General features: G+C 26.9%; 6 protein-coding genes across 8 annotated transcripts in view; 2 read left to right on the plus strand and 4 right to left on the minus strand.

Annotated features, from left to right (window-relative positions):
* The window catches only part of LOC112694619 (piggyBac transposable element-derived protein 4-like), a 3,136-nt gene extending 456 nt beyond the window's left edge, over nucleotides 1-2,680 (minus strand). The window contains exons 1-3 of the mRNA XM_025570152.1: nucleotides 2,112-2,680; nucleotides 1,277-2,017; nucleotides 1,064-1,177 (exon numbers count right to left, since the gene is read on the minus strand). Of these exons, the coding sequence (XP_025425937.1) occupies nucleotides 1,064-1,177; nucleotides 1,277-2,017; nucleotides 2,112-2,680 (1,424 nt within the window). The remainder of the gene's footprint in view (nucleotides 1-1,063; nucleotides 1,178-1,276; nucleotides 2,018-2,111) is intronic.
* A 3,397-nt stretch (nucleotides 2,681-6,077) lies between these two features.
* On the minus strand, nucleotides 6,078-9,538 carry LOC112694652 (endoplasmic reticulum chaperone BiP). Of its 2 annotated transcripts, none has more exons than XM_025570194.1 (5): nucleotides 9,474-9,538; nucleotides 9,129-9,281; nucleotides 7,994-8,225; nucleotides 6,511-7,911; nucleotides 6,078-6,403 (listed from the first exon to the last, which is right to left on the minus strand). In XM_025570194.1, the coding sequence occupies exons 1-5, from the start codon at nucleotides 9,482-9,484 to the stop codon at nucleotides 6,194-6,196; spliced, it is 2,007 nt and encodes a 668-aa protein (XP_025425979.1). In that variant the 5' UTR covers nucleotides 9,485-9,538; the 3' UTR covers nucleotides 6,078-6,193. The 2 variants fall into 2 exon arrangements, with proteins under 2 accessions (XP_025425979.1, XP_025425980.1); XM_025570195.1 differs by having other exon boundaries at nucleotides 9,378-9,522.
* A 215-nt stretch (nucleotides 9,539-9,753) lies between these two features.
* LOC112694653 (pyruvate dehydrogenase E1 component subunit beta, mitochondrial) lies at nucleotides 9,754-12,298 on the plus strand. Its single transcript, XM_025570196.1, has 8 exons — nucleotides 9,754-9,938; nucleotides 10,010-10,069; nucleotides 10,137-10,343; nucleotides 10,909-11,016; nucleotides 11,292-11,399; nucleotides 11,483-11,663; nucleotides 11,722-11,955; nucleotides 12,025-12,298. The coding sequence occupies exons 1-8, from the start codon at nucleotides 9,900-9,902 to the stop codon at nucleotides 12,177-12,179; spliced, it is 1,092 nt and encodes a 363-aa protein (XP_025425981.1). The 5' UTR covers nucleotides 9,754-9,899; the 3' UTR covers nucleotides 12,180-12,298.
* Nucleotides 12,299-12,358: 60 nt separating this feature from the next.
* On the minus strand, nucleotides 12,359-13,785 carry LOC112694654. The gene has a single exon (XM_025570197.1). It carries the CDS (start codon nucleotides 13,702-13,704, stop codon nucleotides 12,655-12,657), a length of 1,050 nt encoding a protein of 349 aa, XP_025425982.1. The 5' UTR covers nucleotides 13,705-13,785; the 3' UTR covers nucleotides 12,359-12,654.
* A 167-nt stretch (nucleotides 13,786-13,952) lies between these two features.
* LOC112694656 (proteasome subunit alpha type-6-like) lies at nucleotides 13,953-18,702 on the minus strand. The gene is made up of 7 exons (XM_025570198.1): nucleotides 18,508-18,702; nucleotides 18,335-18,429; nucleotides 16,105-16,186; nucleotides 15,833-15,988; nucleotides 15,537-15,715; nucleotides 15,361-15,455; nucleotides 13,953-14,134 (listed from the first exon to the last, which is right to left on the minus strand). Exons 1-7 carry the CDS (start codon nucleotides 18,581-18,583, stop codon nucleotides 14,077-14,079), a joined length of 741 nt encoding a protein of 246 aa, XP_025425983.1. The 5' UTR covers nucleotides 18,584-18,702; the 3' UTR covers nucleotides 13,953-14,076.
* A 2,324-nt stretch (nucleotides 18,703-21,026) lies between these two features.
* Nucleotides 21,027-23,737, plus strand: LOC112694608 (protein arginine methyltransferase NDUFAF7, mitochondrial). 2 transcript variants are annotated; one of them, XM_025570138.1, is made up of 7 exons: nucleotides 21,027-21,342; nucleotides 21,761-21,871; nucleotides 22,511-22,783; nucleotides 22,844-22,957; nucleotides 23,023-23,187; nucleotides 23,244-23,417; nucleotides 23,492-23,737. In XM_025570138.1, exons 1-7 carry the CDS (start codon nucleotides 21,100-21,102, stop codon nucleotides 23,648-23,650), a joined length of 1,239 nt encoding a protein of 412 aa, XP_025425923.1. In that variant the 5' UTR covers nucleotides 21,027-21,099; the 3' UTR covers nucleotides 23,651-23,737. The 2 variants fall into 2 exon arrangements, with proteins under 2 accessions (XP_025425923.1, XP_025425924.1); XM_025570139.1 differs by having other exon boundaries at nucleotides 23,244-23,433; nucleotides 23,492-23,583.
* Nucleotides 23,738-25,212: the final 1,475 nt, after the last annotated feature.

Consider the following 25,212-nt stretch of genomic DNA (forward strand, 5'->3'; position numbering starts at 1 on the left):
GAATCTTATTTGTGTGTACAGTAAAATTTAAACCAATTACAACTTGCAATGTATATTTGTCTCATTTTAATATGTAAATTCCCTCCAATTTTTTTTTGTTGTTTTTTCTATAGACATAAAATGTAAATAATACATTTAATGAAAATATTACTTTTATAAGCATTTTATTTATTTTTTATTATAATTTTTTTTATTGTTGAACATTTGTAAGTACTGTATTGTATAAACTGCAATATTTTTAGTTTGAATTAACAAAATTGTATTGTGTAAATGTAGTAATCATACACACATTGGAGAGGACATGTAAATTTATAAACCTAACAGTTGTGATAAATATATTGATCTATTCTTAGGTATTTGTTATCCAAATTATTTAATAAATGTGATTAAATAAAACAATTTGGAGTGTTTTTTTTTTTTTTTAATTTGTTTTTCTTTTATAAGGATACCAAAAATGTGCCACTTTTTAAGGCTTAGTTAATTTAAAATATGATATATTTTTAATTATATCTTAACACGTTGACGTCCGCGTATATTTCAGAGGTCGCGCCTACCTAGCCACGTAAATATTGATAACATAACGCTCGTGACGACCAGGCGTCGTCATCGGCCATGTAATATACTATACTGCCTAATGGCCGTTGACGACCACGTGTCGTCATGTTTTATAAATTGCATATAAGAAATAATAAAATTTAAAAATATAATATAATATAATAATAATAATACTTTGACTTTTAAAATATTTTATTATAGTATAAAACTAACTTTGAATACTTTGAATACTAATTTATGTAATAATATAACAAATAATAAAATAATAAAATAAATGGTATTGTGACTTCAATACAAGAAAAACATAAAATAAAATAAATACCTATTTAAAATAATGAAAACCATAAAAAAAAAATGTATAACAAATGACTTAGACTTAAATTTGTGAAAATCTTTAAAACAACCTTCTAAACATAAGCCAGGCTGGTCTTGATACTCGGCACAAAAATATATAGTATCCTTACGAATTTCTTTTGAATAACAATATTTGCACCTTTTGTACATATACCTTTTTTTGCTATTTTTCTGAACTTTTAACGGTAAATGAGTTTCAGAATACCTTTTTTTTGAATTGACTGGAATATTTTGACTATCAAGCAATAACCCTTGTATAACTGCAAGCCTGTAGTCATACAATTTCATTTTTTTAACATGTTTGTTGTACAAGAAATATGAGTTTATCAATAACAAGTGCATAAAATGTAGGCCAATTTTTTTATACCATCTTAGAGTTTTTCTCTCAAATGGATAATACGAGGACATTTGGTCTTGTCTATCTATACCTGACATGTGTTCATTGTAATTTTTTACGGAAATGGGCTTTTTTTTAACTTCTTTTTTTGTATAAATTTCAATCATTTCATGAGGAAATTCGGTACTAATCATTAAAACGTCGCGTTTGTCCTTCAATTTGACGACACAAATACCATCACTCGTATACCTACAAATACTTTCGCCTTTTTTTAATTTTTGTCTTATGACATCTATAGGATTATTTTTACGATTCTGCCTTAAAGTTCCCGTTACGTATGTTTTCTTTATCAACAAGTTTCTAGATAATTTCACACTGTTGTAAAAATTATCCATAAATAGAGATCTACCTGTATATAATAATCCATTCATAAGGTTATCTACCACAAACTCTGTATGAGACAAATCTTCGGATACGTCATGACCTTGCCCAGAATATACCATTACTCTATGAATAAGTCCCCATGGTTCGGTGAGCATGTACATTTTTACACCGTACTTGTGCCTTTTATTTTGTATGTATTGGCGAAAAATTAATCTGTCACGCCATAAAACCATTGATTCGTCAATCGACAAATTTTTGGATGGTTCATAGATTTCTTTCATTTTTGAATTAAAATAATCTAAAATAGGCTGAATTTTATATAACCTATTTTTAGTAGCCAGTTCCTCCTCTTTAGGGTTACGAGAAAAATGTAAAGCCCGAAGTAATCTTCGGTAATGAAATGAATAATATAATATAATAATATAAAGTAATGAATCTATTTCGACTCATGTGCTCGCGGAAAAATGGGATGTTGAATAACATGTTTGTCTTCCAATAATCTTCTATCCTAGCTAGTTTTATTGTACCCATATGGAAGAGTAATGAAAAAAATAACTTCATTTCTGATTTATTAGTATCAAACCAAGTAGAAATTCGCGCATTATTTGAAGTAGTACTAAGTAAAATATCAACCGCATAAGCATTTGTTTCTTCGACAAGAAGGTCCAACAATTCGTCAGTAAATAAAAAATTAAAGTAATCTATAGGTTGATCTCCTTCTGGTATATATTTTAGACCAGGTATACCTATAGAGAAAATATTCTCTACAGTCGGGGATTTAGTAAGCCAGTCGTATTGATTTTCATTACAACTCAACAAATTATTATCAATACTGCACGAATTATTATCTTCATTGTCTATTTCATTTTCATCTGATAAATTACCTATATCCAATACATCATCATCATCATTCGAATCAATGCCGAAATCTTCATCCGACGAAAACTTCCCTTTTTCTAAAATATCCAGTAACTCGCTATCAGATAAAATATTTGTTTTCATACTTTTTTGAGTGTTAGAACTCGTTGACGGGCTATCTTGAAAATTCATATTATTATAATATACTATATAATACTTATAATAATGAATTCCATATAACTATAAAACACTTAAAGTAACACGTTCACGTGTTAAAATCGATTTTAATAGAAAAATAATAAATGTTTATCTGCTATACACTATTCATATTGATAACGAATTTATAAGCATAAAAATGCCGGGAAACCGAAACCAGCTGTTTGTTTTTGTTCTAATACTTATACTGAATGGCCGTACTAAATATAAAATCGTTCGCCAACAGCCGATTATTTTATATAACATACAAAAATAATTGTGATATGACGACTACGAGTCGTCATCGGCTGGGCGCGCCCGACATCGGATGACGACTACGCGTCGTCACCGGCGTTCAACGTTTTAAGCCGGATTCACTCAATAACATTTTTTTTATAAAACTATTTTAAACTATGACATGTCATGACAAAAATATTTACAATAAAATAGAAATGTATGGAACTACTTTGACAGAAATATTTTGATTGTTCACACTATAAATTAAAATATATCTTTTTTTTTTAACTTTTATTATAAGGCGTACAATCTGTAAATTAGTTATTACAATAAGTATGCATGCGGAATATATACTATAGCTTGACATTGGTACGTGATAAAAGCAGCCACCCAATGGCGACACTTTCTAAAAATATATCTGATCACGATCGACAGCCACATAACTAGAGGTTGTATTTAATTACTACTTTTTAAATCTGTTAAAGGGAATTCGATAGGGAGATACATACGCTATTCGTTGACTTCAAAAAAGCATACGACAGTATTCATAGGGAAAGTCTCATAAATATTCTGAAAGAGTTCGATTTTCCCCGGAATCTGGTCAATCTAGTTTCAATCAGAATCATGGAAACCGTAGTCAAAGTAAAAGTCGGAAATTGAAGTCTGATCCACTTACAGTAAAATCCGGCTTTAGACAGGGTGATTCCATCTCACCTATTCTTTTCAACCTGGTATTGGAAAAAGTAATAAGAGAGATGAAAATTGAACCCCGCGAAGGAATAAAACTCCGGGACTCAAATATTCCATTATTGGCATATGTCGATGATGTAGTACTGATGGACGAATCTCAAGATGGAGTTAAATGGCTCTGTGACAGACTTAATGACGCAGCACAGAAAGTAGGACTACAAATTAATGAACAAAAAATCTGAATATATGATTATAAGTAGAAAAAATTGGATGGATCACGTTCTAGAGGTAGATCATTTTAAATTTAAGAGAGTCAATTCCTTCAAATATCTTGGCTCAATTGTGACGGGAAAAAATGATATCACCAAGGAAGTAGCCGCGAGAATCCAAGCGGGGAACAGGACTTATTATGGTTTGGAGAAACTATTAAGTTCTAAATCATTATCAAGAAAGTTAAAGGGACGTTTGTATACTAGTCTAATACGGTCAGTGATATTGTACGGATCGGAAACCTGGGCACTAAGGAAATCAGATGAGAATCAGTTTTTAATACTAGAAAGGAAAATATTACGAAAGATCTTCGGTCCAATAAAAGATAACATCACAGGAGAGTGGAGAAGAAGGAAAAATATAGAGCTACAAGAAATTTTTAATGAAAAAAACATAGTAGAGACGATCAAGAAAAAAAGGTTGAGGTGGGCAGGTCATGCAATGCGAAGCCAGAACTCTTTACTAAGAATGGTTTTAGAACAGAATCCAGTAGGAAAAAGGCCCTTGGAAAGACCAAAGTTGAGATGGGAAGATTTAGTTAAGAGAGATATAGAAGACTTAGGAGGCGGAGCAAACTGGAAGGATTTGGCGATGGATAGAGATGCCTGGAGAATTGGTTGTGAGACGGGATGGTCCTAGCGGCCGAACCCAAGAAGAAGAAGAAATCTGTTAAAATTTCAGTATATAATATATTGTATTTACTATTAAAAACCATTATATAGAAGCGTAAACAAATAATTAGTTTTGTTATTGAAAGTTTGAGAAAAAAGAAAAAAAGGCGAAAAATTTATGTGAATACTAATGGCTTCAAAATGTGATGTGTTTTAATGGCTCACCAATTTATATTTTGGATTCTAAAGACGAGGAATATTTTTATGTTCTTCAAATTTGAGAGTGCCCCAAACAGTCCAATCATTTTTTAAATTTGATGTTGTAATTTTAAACCTTATAAAAATAAAAGAATTTTAAAAACTCTAGAAATCAAACACCTAACTGTAATTGTCAAATATTTTGATTAGTCAAAACAACTGATGACAGTCTATTATTAATCACACTGTTGACATTTATTTCAGACATGTTCAGACTGGCACTAGAATTGTTCCGCAGAAATTTGATAAATGTTAAATAAATCTATCATACGTGGACAGTTATTGTTATTAGAGAATAGAATAATGTTGTTATACAGTTATTTCGTTATTAAAATGTCGTCGTTTGAGTCCGGCTTTATGGAAAAGTATTATGTAAATGTGTAGATAAAACATTACCATCTTATTTGTTTCATTCTTTGTATAATATAATCATTAAAATGTAAAATTTATATACTCGATTATTGTCAATTAAAATTCTTATAAGTATTAAAAGCTTATCATGTAATGACAAAAACAAGGAATTTATTTATGAAACAATTTGTTTTATTTATTAGGAATTTAAAAGTAAAATTCTTCTTCGATCCACTTAAAATTTGTATAACATTTGATAAATGGACATAAAAACATGAAAATAGTTTATCAATGTATCTCACTATAAGAATTTACTTTAATGTGAAGTATCAAGTCACAAAATTATACACTAATAAGTAATATATTGCTATAGATTCTTTCAAAAATTGAAATCTTGCAATCTAAAATTAAGTTATATTATATATTATATTATTATGATTTAGCTGGAGTTCAATACTAGAGAAAAATATGATATCTACATTTTACAATTTAAGTGATAAAATAAAATTATTATAAAGTGATTTGTAAATGTAGCACGGACCAGAAAAAAAAGTAAGCAGCCCACCCAGTTCCATATTACTAAAAATCTATCTGTAGTCTCTGAATGATCAGAAAATCAGCAACTACTTATATTTACAGTTAGTTATAAAATAAAATTGACCTTTGAAAAAGAATATTATATTAAGCAGTAATATAAAAATAATGGAAGAACACATTATATATCACTGGTAATGTTCAAATCCTTCAATAAAAAATATACAATTTTTCTTAACGTACCATGTAATTTATTTCTTCAAGATAAAATTCATGAATTGTAATTTTATACACAATTTTGACATTACTGTTAACTAATAATAAGAAAATTAAATGATTTGTAAATGATGTTATAAAATGAATTTTAATGTTTATGGTAGTATAAAAACAAATAATTCCAACCATTTATAAAATGATGAATTATATAAATAAGAAAATAAAAAAAATATTATATATATATATATTAGCTAATTGTTAACCTAACTGCTTAACATAATCCAAAAGGAAGTAAAACTTTAGCAGTCTTATATACAATAAATGAATTTACAAATACATTCATTTAAAGTTCATCTTTTTCTGAATCTCCAGCAGGCGGAGGAGGAACACCACCAGTACTAGCATATAATTTTGATATGATGGGATTGACAACGCTTTCCAATTCAGTTTTGTGTTGTTTGTGTTGTTCAGGGTCAGCATCTTGGTTTTCATCCAACCATTTAATTTTGGCATCAATAATTTCTTCCATCTTGGTCTTTTCGGCATCTGACAACTAAACAAAACACAAAAAATAGTTTAATAAAAAAGAAAATTAATAAAAATAGAAATATCATAGATGTATAATTTATTAAAAGATAAAGATATGGTAATAAATCTTACCTTTCCTCCCAATTTTTCTTTATCACCAATTTGGTTCTTTAATGAATATGCATAAGATTCTAAATCATTCCGGGACTCAACACGTTCCTTTAATTTCTTGTCATCATCAGCAAACTTTTCAGCTTCCTTAATCATACGTTCTATGTCATCTGGAGTCAATCGGTTTTGATCATTGGTGATAACAATCTTTTCTCGGTTACCGGTTCCTTTGTCTTCAGCACTTACTTGGAGAATACCATTAGCATCAATTTCAAATGTGACTTCAATTTGAGGAACTCCTCTGGGTGCTGGTGGTATACCTGTAAGGTCAAATTTTCCAAGGAGATGGTTATCCTTTGTCATTGGTCGTTCACCTTCAAATACTTGAATAGTGACTGTGTTTTGATTATCAGCGGCAGTAGAGAAAATTTGGCTCTTTTTAGTAGGAATTACAGTATTACGAGGAATCAATTTAGTCATAACTCCACCAACAGTTTCAATACCCATTGTTAAAGGATTGACATCCAAAAGAATTATTGCATCCGTATCTTGCTCACCAGACAAAACTCCAGCTTGAACTGCAGCACCATAAGCAACAGCTTCATCAGGATTGATACCTCGAGAAGGCTCCTTACCATTGAAATATTCTTTAACAAGTTGCTGTACTTTAGGTATTCTTGTACTACCACCAACCAAAACAATTTCATCAATATCTTTTTTATTCATATCAGCATCTTCCATAACCTTTTGAACAGGTTTCATGGTTGATCTGAACAAATCCATGTTTAGTTCTTCAAATTTAGCACGAGTCAAGGTTTCTGAGAAATCATCTCCTTCAAAGAAACTTTCAATTTCAATACGAACTTGGTGGCTGGCAGATAATCCACGCTTAGCTTTTTCAACTTCACGCCTTAATTTTTGAACAGCCCGATTATCTTTTCTGATATCTTTACCTTTCTTTTTCTTATACAACTTAATGAAATGATCCATAACTCTCTGATCAAAATCTTCACCACCTAAATGAGTATCTCCATTGGTTGACACAACTTCAAAAACACCATTATCAATGGTCAATAATGATACATCAAAAGTACCGCCACCCAAATCAAACACCAAAACATTTTTTTCGCCCTCTCGTTTATCTAAACCATATGCAATAGCTGCTGCAGTTGGTTCATTAATGATTCTCATAACAGTAAGGCCAGCAATAGCTCCGGCATCTTTTGTAGCTTGACGTTGACCATCATTGAAATAAGCTGGTACAGTAACCACTGCATGTGTAACAGTCTTTCCTAAGTAAGCTTCAGCAGTTTCCTTCATCTTAGCTAATACCATAGCAGAAATTTCTTCAGGTGCAAATACTTTTGAAACTCCTTCAGAAGTTTCTACTTCAATATGTGGTTTTGTATTTTTTTCTATCACCTAGAACACAAAGTTAAATAAATAATAATGAAATATTAATATATTTAGACACATTTAATTAATGTAAATTAAACTATTTTACCTTGAATGGGAAGAATTTAACATCATGTTGAACATTGGCGTCAGACCAATCTCGACCAATTAATCGCTTAGCATCAAATACTGTATTTTCAGGGTTTGTTGTAAGTTGATTTTTGGCTGCATCACCAATCAGACGTTCTCCTTCTTTGGTGAATGCAACATATGATGGTGTAATTCTATTACCTTGATCATTGGCTATGATTTCTACTCGTCCATTTTTATAAACTCCAACACTGCATTTTTTTTTTTATAGATAGATAGTCAATAAATCATTTTAAATACAGAAATGTTCCAAGATATAATCAATTTTTTCTTTATTCTTTTAAAAATTATACTCAAAACCAAATATAATATGTTTTTAACTGTAATCATTTTATTTAGTTTGAAAATTCAAAAATACTATTTAGTTTCCTAAGAATTATAATAATTTCACTAAATCAGAATACCTTTTATTAACAATATAAATTAATATTTTAATTGATAATTGCAAAAACATTACAAGTTACATATTTTACTAAAATCTCAATTTCATAAAATATGTAACCTGTGACGTATCTGCGATCATCAATTAATTTAGGAATTTATAGGTTATTTGCCTCTTTAGGTTTTAACTTAATAATAAATCAATAATAGAAAAAATAATAAAATAAATAAAAAAATAAAATGTAATAATTGGTAAAAATTGTCTTAAACTGAATAGAAAGATCTTAACTAATTATTACGGAATGAATTAAGATCATATATGAATTTGTCAAACAGATTTTTGAGATATTAAAATGTTAGAATTATTCAATATTTTAAGTAAATAATGAAAACATGTTTTATCTAATGCCACCTGTATATTTTGATGATGTGACAATTTTATTTCAGGTCATATAATTTGCTTTTTATTTTTAGCAAAATCAATTTGGTAACACTCATTACATTATAACATTAAAATGTAAGAGTCAATAATGAAATAATAAAACATGTTTTTAATATGTATATATATATAATCTACCAATGATGAATAACAACATATGTTAAACTGTCTATAATAATATTAATAATGAAATCAAATGAATGCTCCCATTGAAACATAATGGTAATAAGAAAATAGCAACCATAAATTAAAAACTGAAATAAATCATAATTACCAAGAATATGTTGTGCCTAGATCAATACCGATAACTGTACCAAGTTCTTCTTTGGACTTTCCAGCATCTTTAGCTGTTACATGACAGACTAAGAATAACAATGACCAAAAAGCACAAATGTACTTTTTCTGGTCCATGCTTGAGTTTGGGTACCTAAAAGAAAAATGTAATAAGTCAGAACATTTAATAATTTATTCACTTATATTCGTAAAAAACTAATACAACAAAAACAGAAATAAAAATATTCACCTAACAATAGCTATTAATTATATTATAAGAAATATTAAAATACTATTTAATGTACAACTTCAGACGAATTTTACAAGGAGGCAAACAACAGCTTACATAAACAACATAGATGAGAATGACAAATGAAACACCGGAAAACTGACGGAATTACTGCTTTCGTTGCATATCTATATACAGTTTTACGAACATGTGGGATGTTTTTATTGGTCAACTACAAATCACTTGTCTTGTTCTTATTGGTCCACGTCCGAAGATAGAAAAAGAAAAAAGCAGTTTAACATAACCCTAACAACTTATAACATCTTTGAATACCAAAGGCTACACAAATCATGGTATGTGGCATTAAATTATCAGTTATTGGTTTCATATTGTTGATTACAGCAATTTCATTAATAGTTAAAAAAATTTAACCCTTGCCCTTCATAAAATTATTCGAGACGCCCGCCAAGGTGAATCTTTAATTATTTTCAGTTATTTCTTACTGGTTTCATATTTTTAAAAACATTTAACCACTAAAGAAAAATGGCTTTCTCGATCTCTTTTCAATCGTCGATTTTAACGGTACCTATTTTCTAACATTACTAAGAATACATAATTTTCATAAACGTATTTTTAAAATTTAATTTTTTTAGACTACTATTGGCGTATTTAAAAGGTCATTATCCACTACACGTATGCTAGCTAATAAACAGGTTAGGTTACAATCCTATTTAATGATTTTATAACTTGATTTAACATTTTATCATTTCACTTGTATAGATGACTGTTAGGGATGCATTAAATACAGCAATGGACGATGAAATGGAACGTGATGAAAGAGTTTTTATTTTAGGTGAAGAAGTAGCATTGTATGATGGTGCTTACAAAGTTTCTAGAGGATTGTATAAAAAGTATGGTGAACAACGAGTGATTGACACCCCTATTACAGAAATTGGCTTTGCAGGAATTGCTGTTGGTGCAGCTATGGTATTATATTGTACTTCATTATTATATTATTTTATAATGTACTTTCTTCAAAATGGAGTTAAAATAAAATAAATTTGATGAAATACACTTGTATTTCATTGTAATTAATATATACACCAAATTTCCTATTAGATATAAAGTGCTGTACAATTTTTCTATTGACTTGCTCATTTAGCATAATTTAATTACATTTTTGATATCTTTAAGTGTATTCTGCGATGCTTGGATGAATAATAATGTTTACTTTTTTTCTGAGCTGTTACCTGCCAGAAATAAAAGCTACTTGTCTAGAAATAGTGGCCGATTTTGGCTTGGTTTGAACCATTACTGCATTTTTGCATTGTTACTGTCAATAGTGCCACTTTTAAATTAAAATAGACATTAAGTAAACATAAAATTATGTCTGCTCTTTAATTTTCCTAGACTGATAATTGAAAAATTATGAAATTAAAAAAAATTTATATATGGTTATAATTAGCATAATTGTAATGGTTATTTTCTATTTTTAATATTTAAGTTATCATAACTCTAACATATAAAGACATTTATTATTGAAATACTTTAGGCTGGATTAAGACCAATCTGCGAGTTTATGACATTCAATTTTTCAATGCAAGCTATTGATCATGTTATTAATTCAGCAGCGAAAACTTTTTATATGTCAGCTGGCAGGGTGAGTAATATATTTTATATATAGTTTTAAATCCAAATCATTTTCAAAAAAAATGCATTTTCAATTTACTTAATTTTATAATTATTTTTAATACCAGATTACAGTGAAATAAATATCATAACATACCAGTATGACAACATAAAAAATTGAATTCATTGAAATTTTATCAATGTTAACTTGTGAATTATATTGCTTAAATTATAATATTAGATACCATATTTGTATAAGAAAATTGAAGCATAATATAACATATAGAATATGTTTTATAATTTTAGGTAAATGTACCAATTGTATTTAGGGGACCAAATGGAGCTGCTGCTGGTGTTGCTGCCCAACATTCTCAATGTTTTGGAGCATGGTATGGACAGTGTCCTGGTTTAAAAGTAAACTATAATTTTTTGAATGAACTATTATATAACCTATAAAAATCCAATATTTAATAGATGATAGACAGTGTTTCTTTTAGGTTATTTCTCCATATAGCTCTGAAGATGCTAGAGGATTATTAAAAGCAGCTATTCGAGATCCAGATCCAGTAGTATTTCTAGAAAATGAATTATTATATGGTAATCAATATCCAATCACTGATGAAGTGTTGGATAAAGAATTTGTATTACCAATTGGCAAAGCAAAAATTGAAAGAAAAGGTAAAAAGAGTAAATGATAATGGATAGCCTCAAAATATACAATGATGTTTGTTTTTAGGTGACCATATTACACTTGTAGCACATTCCAAAGGAGTTGAATTAGCCTTAGAGGCAGCAAAAGAATTGTCTTCTGTTGGAATTGAAGCAGAAGTTATTAATTTACGTTCATTAAGACCACTTGATATTAATACTATTATAGAATCAGTAGTACGAACAAATCATATTATATCTGTGGAACAAGGATGGCCATATGCGGGTATTGGATCAGAGATAGCAGCTCAAATCATGGAAAGTAAGTTTGAAAGAGTTTTTTAACTGATCCTATTTTATAAGCATTCTTCCAATTGTTCTCGCATTTCAGGTGAAGCTTTCTATCACTTAGATGCACCACTTATAAGAGTAACCGGTGCAGATGTTCCAATGCCATATACTAAATCATTAGAGATTGCTGCATTACCACAAATAAATGATATTGCAGAAGCTGTTAAAAGAATATTAGGTGTTAAAGACGTTTAAATGAAAAACTGATCTATTTTATAGAACAAACTCTGATTGAAATTTAGATGCAACTTTGCCTATTATTATAACCAATTTTTACTATTGGTCTAATAAATTAATTCCATTTATGTTAAATATTTAAAGCGTTTAATTGTTTTTTCATTAAAATTTGTTAGTTATAACAATGCAATATAATTAAGAATACATTTTTTTTTAAATATTGTATTTAATGTTTAACGATATAAATTCATATTTTTCGTTAATAACATTTAAGTATCTCAATGAATTAAACTGCTAATTAAATTAACTTGAAATTAATAAAAAAGGATATCTAAATCACTCGGCTGATTTAAAAAATCCGTAACTTCTTATAAATGCATTATTGTGCCACTAATTTTCTTAGAGAAAAAATTATATTTATTGATTTTACTAAAGCGGATTTATTACAATTATACTTTTTCATGAAATGACATAATTTATACTTGAATGAAGATTATTTTGAACAGTCTTTGGTATGAACTGGTTTTGATTTAATCAAATTTGTTGCTTGTAAATCACCACTAATTGCAATGTAACAAAAGGCTCCTCCTTCAGCTGGTGTTGGTTGATCTGTTAAAAACTCATTGACATCATTTTGAGTAGGTACAGTCAGTGGATAGCTATCTTTCAATTTATCCATAGCTTTTTCTAAATTAACCAATGGCCCGTCAGGTGGAGGATGTTCAAATGGTCCAGTTAGTCGCAGATCATATAAATAACCTAGTAATGCCATCATGTAATCATTACGCACACCTTTCATTTTTGTACATGTCATATCCATACGGATACCACATAGTTTTTGTAGCCATTTTGCTACTCTAGTCTTATCTTGAATAGTAGTCATTAATGCTGCATAAGGTCGAGAAATGTGAAGAAGATACTGAAATTCCCAGTCTAGTAATGAACTAAATATAGCTTTTTTGTTTTTATCAGTTTGTATTTTTTCTCTTTTGGCATTAAACTCATCTACAGATATATTAGATGTATACAGTATTTCTTCATCATCATCGTCCTTTTCAGGACATTTAACATGCATAGAACAAATAGGTGCAGTATCATCTTCATCTTTTAACATTTCTTCCCACATGGTATCAACTTCCCATGTTGCCAAAGGAATTGAAGGAATAGTAAAACTTTCTGGCGATTTTAAAGGACCAGCAGGTGGAATTGACTTAAATACACCATACATTTCATCATTAAGAATAGATAATATCATGTTAAAAAGGTACCTATTGCGCTTAATTTTAAAAAAATTTGTGGCATATTCGGCTGCATACAATTTTCTGATCCAAGGTATTACTTTAACTTTATCCTTTTCTTTGCTCAAATTTGGTGCAAATTTTTTCAACATCACAGTGTAATAAACAAATTCAATATTAATAGAATCATCATTTTTTATGCAGACAACTTGATCGCTTTCAGGTAACATAAGTGATGATTGTCGACTTATCCCAGTACGAATGCTAGCTCCATCATAGCTCGCTGCTTCTGAATCAGGATTCATATTGAATTTAAGCTATTTTAAACTTATAAAAAAAAAAAATTAAATTTTTTTTATAATGGTGTACTTATTTAATAATTTATATAAAATGTAAAAAATAAAATGATTAATAAACAATCTAAAATGAATTCAATAAACAAATAAAATTGATTTTGTTAATAGCCAAACTATATATTAAAAAACCATTTATAATAAGAAATACAAATATTTTTATTAAAAAATAAAAAAAAAATACATTTTTTTGTTGAAATGGAAATCTATTAACCATACAAAATTATGAATCATAGTTTATTTTATTTTAAAAAGTGATCATTACATGATAAATAATATAGTATTAATATACATTAACTTCTATAATTTTTTTAATTAACTTGCTTAATCTCTCTGAGCAATCTGAGTCAAATGACGATCAACTTCTAGTTCAGTTAAAACCCTATATTCAAATTAAAAAATGTATATTAGCATTCTAAATTGAATTAAAAATATATTTTTAAATCAATAATTTTGGTCATATAATGACAGTAGAAAAAATATTTTTACTGTTATATGGCAGTTTCTTTATAGTATTAGTATAACATGTTTTTATAGACCTATATAAATATATATATATATTTAAAATTTTTATTTATTATATTATTCAAATAAAAAGGTCCTAGATTAGGTCCAGATATTTAAAGTTTAAATTAACATGATAAAAGAATCCCAATTAATGTTTTTAATATAAAATTTATACAATACACTTCAAAATAAATAACAAATAATAAGTATTTAAAATAATGGAAATATCTATAGTAAGTTATAGTTAGCAAAAGAAAATAGCAAAAAGATAGAATAAGAGAAAGTAAAAGCTCACTCAAATAACACTATACATTAATATATAAAGATACAATATATATATATACTTTACAGTATTATGGATAAAACTAATTTTAAAGATAGTGGCAGCTCTGGTTCAAGTTCTTTTTTCATAAATCATCACATTTATGCTTATTAAAATAGTTTTATAAATCAATTATTATATATAATTAAGTTTCAAAAATATTTGAATGGAAAAATTTTACCAACTGAAAGAATATTTCTTATTTATATAATATTTTAATGCTGTATAAGATGGAAACCTTTTAAGTTTTAGTTAATTTTACATACATAAAATGCTTATATTTAATAAAATATTTATAAAAGAATTAAAATTTTTGATACCCAAAATTGATCAAGAATTTTATTTGTTTTTTAAATATATACACATAATCATACGGAACATATATATACACAGAAGAGTCTTGATAGTCCAGCCCTCAATAATCTGATGAACATAGTAATTCAGGCAGCATAATATAAATATAAATCCATTTGTTCAGAATATTTAAAATATTCAGAAAAAAATGACTGACTACTATACTTAAGTTCTATTATTATAAAGCATTTTGTTTTTAGTTCATTATGTTAAAATAAATCATTTTTTTTTTGTAGTAATTTAAAGTGCAATAAATTTAAAGATGGTAGAAATAATTCTATGACATTTAAGTAGATCATTTTGATAAACCTTCGGTAATCCGGACGATTGTTGGTCTGAATTCGTCTAGACTATCAAGGCTCTACTGTATAAAATTATAATTTTAAATTTATAGTGATAAATGGTAATTAATCAAAAAAACTTACTCAAATTCTTTATTTTTAATAGACACAATACCAACTTCAATATCACTTGGTTTAAAATCAACAGCTAAGACATGTGACAAACATGATATGGCCAACTAAGAAAAAAAAAAACAACACTAACTAAACAATTTTGCAAAATAAAAAATAAAAATTAATATTCTCAAAATGAGATATACTTCAATAGCTTCATCTTTTGAAAATTCCTTTTTTTTTTTCAATTTCTTTTCTAAATAAGTATTAGCTTCAGTTTGTTTAGTTCCAACTGATATAGCATGAAAAGAACAATAATATCCTGCTGGATCTGTCTTGAACACCATGGGTCCTTTTCTATCATCTATTCCAATTAATATCATACCTAGCAATAAGAATAACTAATTATTTTTCTATTAATATATTTTAGTTAAACTAAAATACTTTTACAGATTTCATCTTAACTATAAATTCCTATTGTCCAATATTATTTTTTACTTACTACATCCAAGAGGTCTCATTTCAGCATTTTGAGTGTAAACTTGAGAAATATCAGCCATACGACTACATAATGTTTCTACTGGCATTTCAAAACCATTTTTATATTTATATTCACATGCTTCAGCTCTAGCTCTATAAACTTGAGAATGTCCATCAGCTATTAAAATAATAATGTATAACATTTTGTAAAATTCGTAAAATTCAAATAAATCAAAAAAAAAAATTAAATTAATATTATATACAAAAAAAAAAAAAAAAAAATGTCTAACAAACCTGTCATTCCAGTCATAACACATCCAATGCCTTTGGTAATCCGGAACAAATGTGTTACAGTTTTAGGATCAATTAATTTGTCCTATAATAACACGAAAATAGTAATAAATATATCTAAAAATATATGTATAAAAATATTATATTATAATTACTATAAATTAATATTAATAACAAATTAAATACTTGCATTGAAAATTATAAAAATGATACTTTTTTATTTTATCTTTTATACATAAATAATATATTAATATTGCTTTATTATATTATATCCTTCTTAACTAAAAATCAAAGTATATCTCATAAAGAATATTACTTATATGTCATTTCATTATGTGACAATCAATCATTGTCGATTTATCATAACAAAATTTATCTTTACATAGTTTGTTATCACTTGCATATGATTCTGATTTAACGCCTTCTTTTAAATGTATATATTTAGTTTTGATGTCCGATTTTACTTTCATTGATAATGAAAAAAAAAACAGACATGCATTTACATCTGGATTTTTTTTTTTTTTTGTATAACTAATACTATAACTAATAAAAATAGAAATATCAGGATATAGCTTCAATCCATGAGAGCAGGGAACACCTACTGATCCAATTTTGTTGTACAGTGTTCTGATAAGGGTAAGTAGACCTCTACTGTGATCTTTCCCAACAACGCTAGGTGAATAGAAAGTTTGAAAACTTTCCATCTCATGCAACTCATGCAGCTTTTTCAACTGATTTCTTCACCGAATCTGCTGTGCCGCATGGGTCAGGTTTTTGCATTGTGGGTCACTTGAAAATTACACTGAGGAAGAATATGTGTTTCACATTCTCAAGTGCTGACAATCTTTGCAAAGAATAGATCCCTCTCAGAAAGAGTAGGAAAGTGGCGTGGAGATGGATCTAACCAACACGCATTCAGCCGGCTTCCGATGAAGGTCATTCAATGTTTTATGTGAGTTTCATATAAATAATGGTGACACATCACCAGAAGCATTGCTTGACAGATTTCCCAGGTACTGGTTGAATTGTATGGTGTTATTTAAAAAAAAAAAAATACTCATTCAAAAATTTAAAAAATTACAAAAATTTCAACAATGGCTATTTTATGAATACTTATAAAACACTCATAATTTTTAAAAACTAACTATAAATATTTTTGATTATTATAATTCATTTCAATATTATCAATTTTCATTATTCATTATTTTCGTTATTGTAATATGTTGATAAAATAATTTTTACATATTTTTCAAATATTAAAATTTTAATAGATTTGTGAATTGTCCTGTATTTTTCCTTTTTTTAACAAATTATGAAATTTAACCAATAATAAAGTTACTTATATAATTAATTTTAAAAAAATGTATGGCAAATTTACATTAATAAACTGTGTATACATAAAATATAACATTTACATATGCTATTATATAAATAATAATAGTTTGATGCAGTATTACTTATATAAATTATAAATTAAATTTAATGTTATGGGAAATCATTATAAAATGTATCAAATACCTTTTATCTATTAGACTTAATCATGATACAATACTTAAAGTAACCATTTAATTGAATAAAAACTTCACAGAACAGTAAAAAACTTACATTAATTAAAACTATTTGACATGTCTAATGATCTAGAAATAAAGTATCAAATAGTAATAAGAATAGTACATTTCAGACTGAAAATTTTGTTGATAATAAACAACCTTAATGAAAATACATTTCAATATTTATTGTAATTATTAATGAAAGATGTTACTAGATGATAACTAATGTTTTCTTTTTGTATCATTGAGAAAGTATTTTGAAAATGAACAGATTGACTCCTACGAGCATGCTGGCAACGTAAACTGAATTATTCTTCAGGGGCTACTTAGATCACCAACGGTTCAAATCTATCATTTTATTCAATAGACTATATTTTTTGATGGCATAGAGATGAAGACTTCCTTATGACACTGCTGGAGGGCTTGTGTCAGTCAACGTCTTAAGTATATCAATTTATTATTATGTTATTTTCAAAGTGAAAATAAAAGTAGAAACCTAAATTTATTCGCCAACTTAAAATGTATACAATTTAAATGAAAATAACTTAATTTATAGTTATGTATCATATACTAGATAGAATAATTTACTGTAAAAAAATGTAATTATTACATCATAATATGTCCATAATATTTTACAAAGGTAAAAATTTAAAAATGAAATTAAACAAAATCAAAAATCATACCGGCACTTTTCTCTGAGTAGCAACCACAGCAACATCAACTCCTTTAATTGCAACTGATGTAAGTCCACCTTGTAAAATTGCTTTAATTGCATACTCTACAAAATTTATTATAAAAATAATAGACTTAATTTACACATGATTATACAAATTACAAATATAATAGTTTTACACACCAACTTGATACAGCCGTCCTTCAGGGGAAAATATAGTAATATGTCTGTCAAATCCAGCACTAGTTCCACGAGACATTATTACTTTATTGTGTCGATATTAACAACAAAATTTGTTAAATTATTACAAAATTTTAAGACCAACAGCAGAGACGATTTTCATAAATTTGTTTTAATCTTCTAGATGATTTTTAAAAATAATACATATTCAAACATAACCAAAAAATCTCTTATCAATACATATTTACTGTAAATATGGTATAATCAATGGTATAGAAAGTTTACGCAAAAAAAAAAAAAATATTTTCTTTTTTTTTTAAATGGCGTTTATTGAGAATTTACAATTTGTACATTGTATACAATAAGTAAATATGATGTGGTAAAAATAAATAATAAAAACCACTTTGAATGTCTTGACAAAACACTCACAGTCGAGTCACCTTTTATAATGACTTAAATAAAATGTAATAATATATGTATATTTTATATGTTAAGAAGATCTCTGCACCATTTGTTTTTGAGACGTCTTTTGGAGGTGTCTTCGAGGTTAATTGTGAGATGAGGTGATTTTGGTTCATAAGGAGTATTCCATGAAACCTTGAGTAGATATTTATGGTTGTGTCGTGGACGGTTATAATTTGGAAGTCATCTTGGGGGTAATTTCTTCGTTAAGTACCAAGGAACTTCAACAATGATACGTAAACAAAATTAATTGAACAGCTTGAATCGTTTGAATATGTGATTTTTTTGCTGGGTCCAAAACATGATGCCGTATATCCAAATGGGACGGAAGAGACATTTGTAAATGAGAATTTTGTTTTGTATATTGATGTTAAATCTTAGTAAGAGCTAAAGTAGGTGAAGCATACTATTTAACTTTTTTCGTTTATTCTTGAGGTGAAGAACCCAAGTAAGTTTTTTATCGAGTGTGAGACCGATATATTTGACATGGATGCAATGCGGAATAGTGCAATTATTCTAGATCGGTGGGCAGTCTTGTGGTCATAGGGAAAAGGCAATATGTGATGATTTAGTTTCATTGATTTTAATTTCTCATTTATTGAACCAAGAGATAAGGATATTTAGGTAGATTTGGATTTGTTGATAGTGATAGATTAGGGATTATGATTGATCGTTGTATGAATTACATTTTTAATAATGGAACCACAAAATAGATAATATTTTCATCTATTCTGTGGTGGAAATACTAAATCGTGTTTATAGTATTCTCTTTCTAGTATGTAAAGTTCTTTATAATCATGGTATAAAAGTTAAAGTACCGTGATATAAATGATAAGGAATTGAGGTTCGATTTTGATATTTTATGATAAAACCTAGTGATGGGCATAATCGTATTATTTCTATAATAGAGTTATTAGTATTCGATATATTATTATAATCGAGTTATCATTCAAAATTTTTAATTGATATTAGTAATATTAGTTATTACTCGAATAGTAGATGATCAATATATTTTCATAATCGAAATAATTACACAAAATGTTCAATTAATATGATAACTTGGAATAATATAAGTTTGTTATTAGTCGGTATTCGTTATAGTCAAAATTATCAATAAAAATAAAAATGTGCATAAATCATAATCTCATTTTTTTTTTTTTTTATTTAAACGTCAAACTAGCAAATTATTTTAGACATAAATAATAATAGTTACTAATAAATTTAAGATTTGTAATCACTTAAACGAATTTAAATTACTATTTAAAAAAATTATATAATCTAAATTTTTAGAAGTTAATCTGCTTCGACGGTCGTTAGTTATTTGCTCCATTTTTGAAAATACTCGTTCCGAATAGTATTTTTTTTAAATGTTCCCATACTATTGAACATTGTTTACTACCCGGCCTCATTTTTAAATTTTAAAAATAAATAATTTTTAATAAATAGGTAAAGAACTAAAACCTAATGAACAGTTAGTAAACAGTGTCGACTGTTAACGCGTACTAGTGAGTACAAATTGAAACAATATTTATTTATATCAAATAATGACTAATATTATTCATTCAATTGTTAACGTTGTTCGGAGTTTTGGACTTAGGATTCTAAAAATAAAGTTTCGAATAAGGAGTGATGATACTTGAGTTACTATAGTTCGAGTTAAAAAACATTCGGTTATATAATCGATTATTATTTTAATAATCGTGATATCTCGATTATTATCAACAATCGAGTAACTTGATTATGCCCATCACTAATAAAATCACAGATTATACGAAAATAAATAAAAACTCGTAATATTAAGTTTATATAAACTAAAATATATAAATTAATTATTAAACATTTTATATAATTTAAAATTATTTGATTTTATTAAAAATATAAATGTTTTTTTTATAAAGTTTCAGTTAATTTTAATTGGTAAATATCTACTAATTCCATCATCTAAAATATTGTAATCTTTTGATTACTTTTTCAATAGATGTCAAATAACTTTTTAAAATTTTTTTTGATTAATTTTTTTTTTATTTTTGTCACAACTGTAATAATTATTAAACTTATATTGTGAAATGTTGTTTCATAACACAATATTATAATAACCAATTCTAATTTAATAAAAATAAAAATTTGTTGAAAATGTTAAGCTTTCAACTAAGAAAGTTGGTTCGTAGTGTGCATACTATAACAACTTTTCCAAAAAATATCCTTGTTCAACATGACTTGACTAAATATTTTAAAGATAAAATAAGTATAAGTGGTCCAATTACAGTGGCAGAATACATGCGTGAATCATTAAAAATGTACTATAATAGCAGAAAAGTTTTTGGGTCTGATGGAGATTTTATAACCTCTCCTGAAATTAGTCAACTGTATGGTGAAGTAAGCAAATTACATTATTAATAATAATTTTGAGATATTGTATAGACCTAAAACATTAATTGATTTAATGATTCTCTATGTTTATAATTAATGATAAATAACTTTTTTTTTATTTTTTAATTTATTATAATATAAACTATTATAATATTATTATTAACTATTATTAAGTTTTATTTAAAATGCAATTGTATAATAATATTTGTTTGAAAAAAATAAATATTGTTTTTGCAAGTTTATTAATATATAAATAGATAATGGTTAGATTATTATATTTACTTTGAACCAATTTTCATAAATTCTTCAACAATGTGACTAAATTATATTGAAGTCTGAAAGAATATGAGTTAATTTTCTCAGTAGAAGATTTACTACAAAATAAGATAATATTTAATCCGATATAATGTATATTTATTTATAGATGTTGATGTTGTGGTTATTAAGTATGTGGGAAAAAGCTGGGTGTCCATCTCCCATAAATATAATAGAACTTGGACCTGGAACTGGTGTCATGATGATGGATATGCTAAGAGTAAGATTACCTATCAATTAACATAAATATAAGTACATAATATAATATTTTAAATAACTAAAAGAGTTAAAAAAAAAGTTTTATAAGTATTTATTAAGAAAAAATAAAATGTAATCAAATAATAAAAAAATTTGTTCATACTTAGGATTGGATTTATATTGTAATATAGTGTTTTGCTTTCTTGCAGAATTGTATTTATTTAATTGAGTTTGTTTAATTCAATTTTACTATGTACATGTTTATTAGATAGTAAAATGTTAACATAACTATTAATTATTATATAAAATTTGCATTATTATTCTACCTTAAAATATTTTTGTACATAAAAAATTAATAGTTTTAATCATTGGTGTAGCCGGAAAAATATTTGGAAGGGGTTTAAATTTTAAATTCTTTTTCCTAATTAAGTATCATCTTTTTAATTTTATTAAGTCCATAAAACTTAAGTTAAAATATAAGATTTGTTATCATTTAGTTAGTTAGAGCATGAAAATTGATGACATGGTATAAAGTTATACCTATGTTTTTAAAAATTATTGTATATCTTACAAAATAAGAGAATCATTTGGGGAGGGAGATTTATAATACGTTAGCCCTACCCCCTTGGTTCTAATAATTATAAATTTTTTTTTTTAATAGATGTTAAAACAAACTCAATATAACGCACTTGATTTAAGTATACACATGGTAGAAACAAGTAAAAAATGTAGTTTAGAACAAGCCAATAAATTATGCTGTTCAGAATTATTGAAAGATATGTCTAATAATTTTTATCAGTGTGGTACAACTTCAGAAAAATATGGAATGAAAAAAATTTTCTGGTATAAGTCAATTGATGATATTCCTAGAAATACTTTTAGTTTGATAGTAGCTCAAGAATTTTTTGATGCTTTACCTATACATAAATTCAGGGTAAGAATTCATGTTTATTAGTAGAATATGATACAATAAAATAATTATTTATTTATTTAGAAAATTAATGATGAATGGCGTGAAATATTAATAGATATTGAAAATGATTCAAGTGGAAAATTCCGTTATGTATTAAGCAAGACATATACAGCTACATCAAATTTAATATCTACAGTATAATAATTAATCATATATATTTAATACATTTGTAATAGTATGTAATATGATTTTTAAATTAGATAGATTATTATAAATGTTCAAATTTTAAAAATGAAACTGAAATTGAAGTTGGATTGGATGGAGCTATTGTAATGCAGAAGCTAAGTGATAGAATAATAATGGATGGTGGTATATTTTTATGTATAGATTATGGGCAGGATAAGCCAATAACTGACTCTTTCAGGGTAAGTTCAGAAAAGCTTTTATTACTGTACTAATATTTTATAATGTTCTTATGCAGGCTTTTAGTGGACACCAACAAGTAAATCCATTACATAATCCAGGAACAGTAGACTTGACTGCAGATGTTGATTTCTGTAGATTAAAGAATGTGGCTGGAGCGGATATACTTTCTTTTGGACCAATTGTCCAAACCACATTTTTGAAGAACCTGATGATAGATTTAAGATACAAAGTAATTTGATCCAATAGTAAGAAATAACCAAGTTCAATGATTTAATATTATTATTTATTTTTTTTTTTAAAAAGAATTTATTAGCTTTAACAAAAAATGAAACAGAATCTACATCACTTACATTTGGATACAATCAATTAATGGAAATGGGTAAACAATTTAAGATCATGGGAATGATACCAGCAACAATGTCAAGAATATTGAATAAATTTCCAGTTTTTGGATTTAGTTGATAGAACCCAATAGAATGAAATTATTTCTTAATTGTAATGAACATAGCATTTTTATAAATATGAATATACATACTTCATTTTTGAAAATCTATTTATCTATATTTATAAATGGATTTATGTATGTTCTTTATGCATTTCTAAATAGCTGAGTTAAAAAGTGATAGACCCAACCCCAGGAGGTGTTTAAACATTTTCAGATTTAGAATGGAAATTTTTGTTTATAGAATCTTTATTAGTTTCAATAATAATAATAATTAGTGCATAAGAAATTGTTATCCCTGAACTTGTTATTATTTTTAATTATTTGTTTCTATGGCATATGTGTCTATAGCATTAATAGTTCTTATCGATTATTAAAATATCAATCCAAAGTTAATGAGCAACATTATCGAAGCTTCAATTTTAAATGGAAAGTATAAAGGCGAAGATGATTGCCACGCATCTCAATGATTCCAAAAGGTATGCTTTTCGAATTCATACGTTTGTAGTTTATGGTGCAACTCGCCTATGCAATAACCATCAATAATGCACAAGAACAATTGCTACAATTGTGTGGACAGAATTTGAAAAATCCATATCTACTCACATGGACAGCTGTGTATGCTCATGCATCGGCAAACTTTTTAATTTATTTGTGAATACATTAGAAGGAAGAACAAAATATATTGTGTATCTAAATGCACTTCAATAAATATCATTCAATTGAATACTTTATATGTATTTTCTCGATAAAACTAATAAAATTATATAATGATAAACTAAATTCAATATCGTTGTAACATTATTATATAGTATATTTTAACCATTATCTGTCTATAGGTTTAAAAATATGCAGCTAGCATAAACACAAGTAACAAATTTAATACACAATTTGAGACATATAAGAGATAGGATTTTAAACAGGCTACAAAGTGCACAGGTTCAGTTAGTTAAGCTATAAATACAGTAAAAACCGTTTATAATGACATTCAAGGGACTAGACAAAATTGGTCATAATAATCAATTGTTATTATAACCAAAATGACAAAAATTAAATTAAAAATTCTTTTATATACATGCAATGAACAAAATATTTTATTACAATCGACGGCGGCTACCGCCTCTCGCCGCTGACGATCTTAGCGCTTTGGCGGTGGCGGCGGCGCCGTGCCGGGCCGGACACAATATTAAATGGAAACTATTAATATTATAATAGCTCGTAAGTTACGTTGCAGCGACGCGCAGCCATTCTCGCGTTCGTACAATTTCTGTACAAAAAAATAATATTCAATATTGTTGTTATATATATATATATATATATATCTAAAATAAATAAATATAAATTAATTAATTATAATTAAAAATTAAATTATACGATTAAAATTTTAAATTTAAAAATAGTACAAAATATCAATTTAAATAACCAAATATTTTTTACTGTCGTAAAAATTACAAGTGAGGCGGTGCCTCACTTGCCTCACCCCCAAAACCGCCACTGATTACAATAATATTTTTAATGTGTTATTATATTATATATATATATATGTATATAAATCGTAAATTTAATTCATATAGAAAAAAAA

This window comes from Sipha flava, unplaced genomic scaffold, assembly GCF_003268045.1.
Source record: "Sipha flava isolate LNK unplaced genomic scaffold, YSA_version1 131_pilon_pilon, whole genome shotgun sequence".
NCBI lineage: Eukaryota > Metazoa > Arthropoda > Insecta > Hemiptera > Aphididae > Sipha > Sipha flava.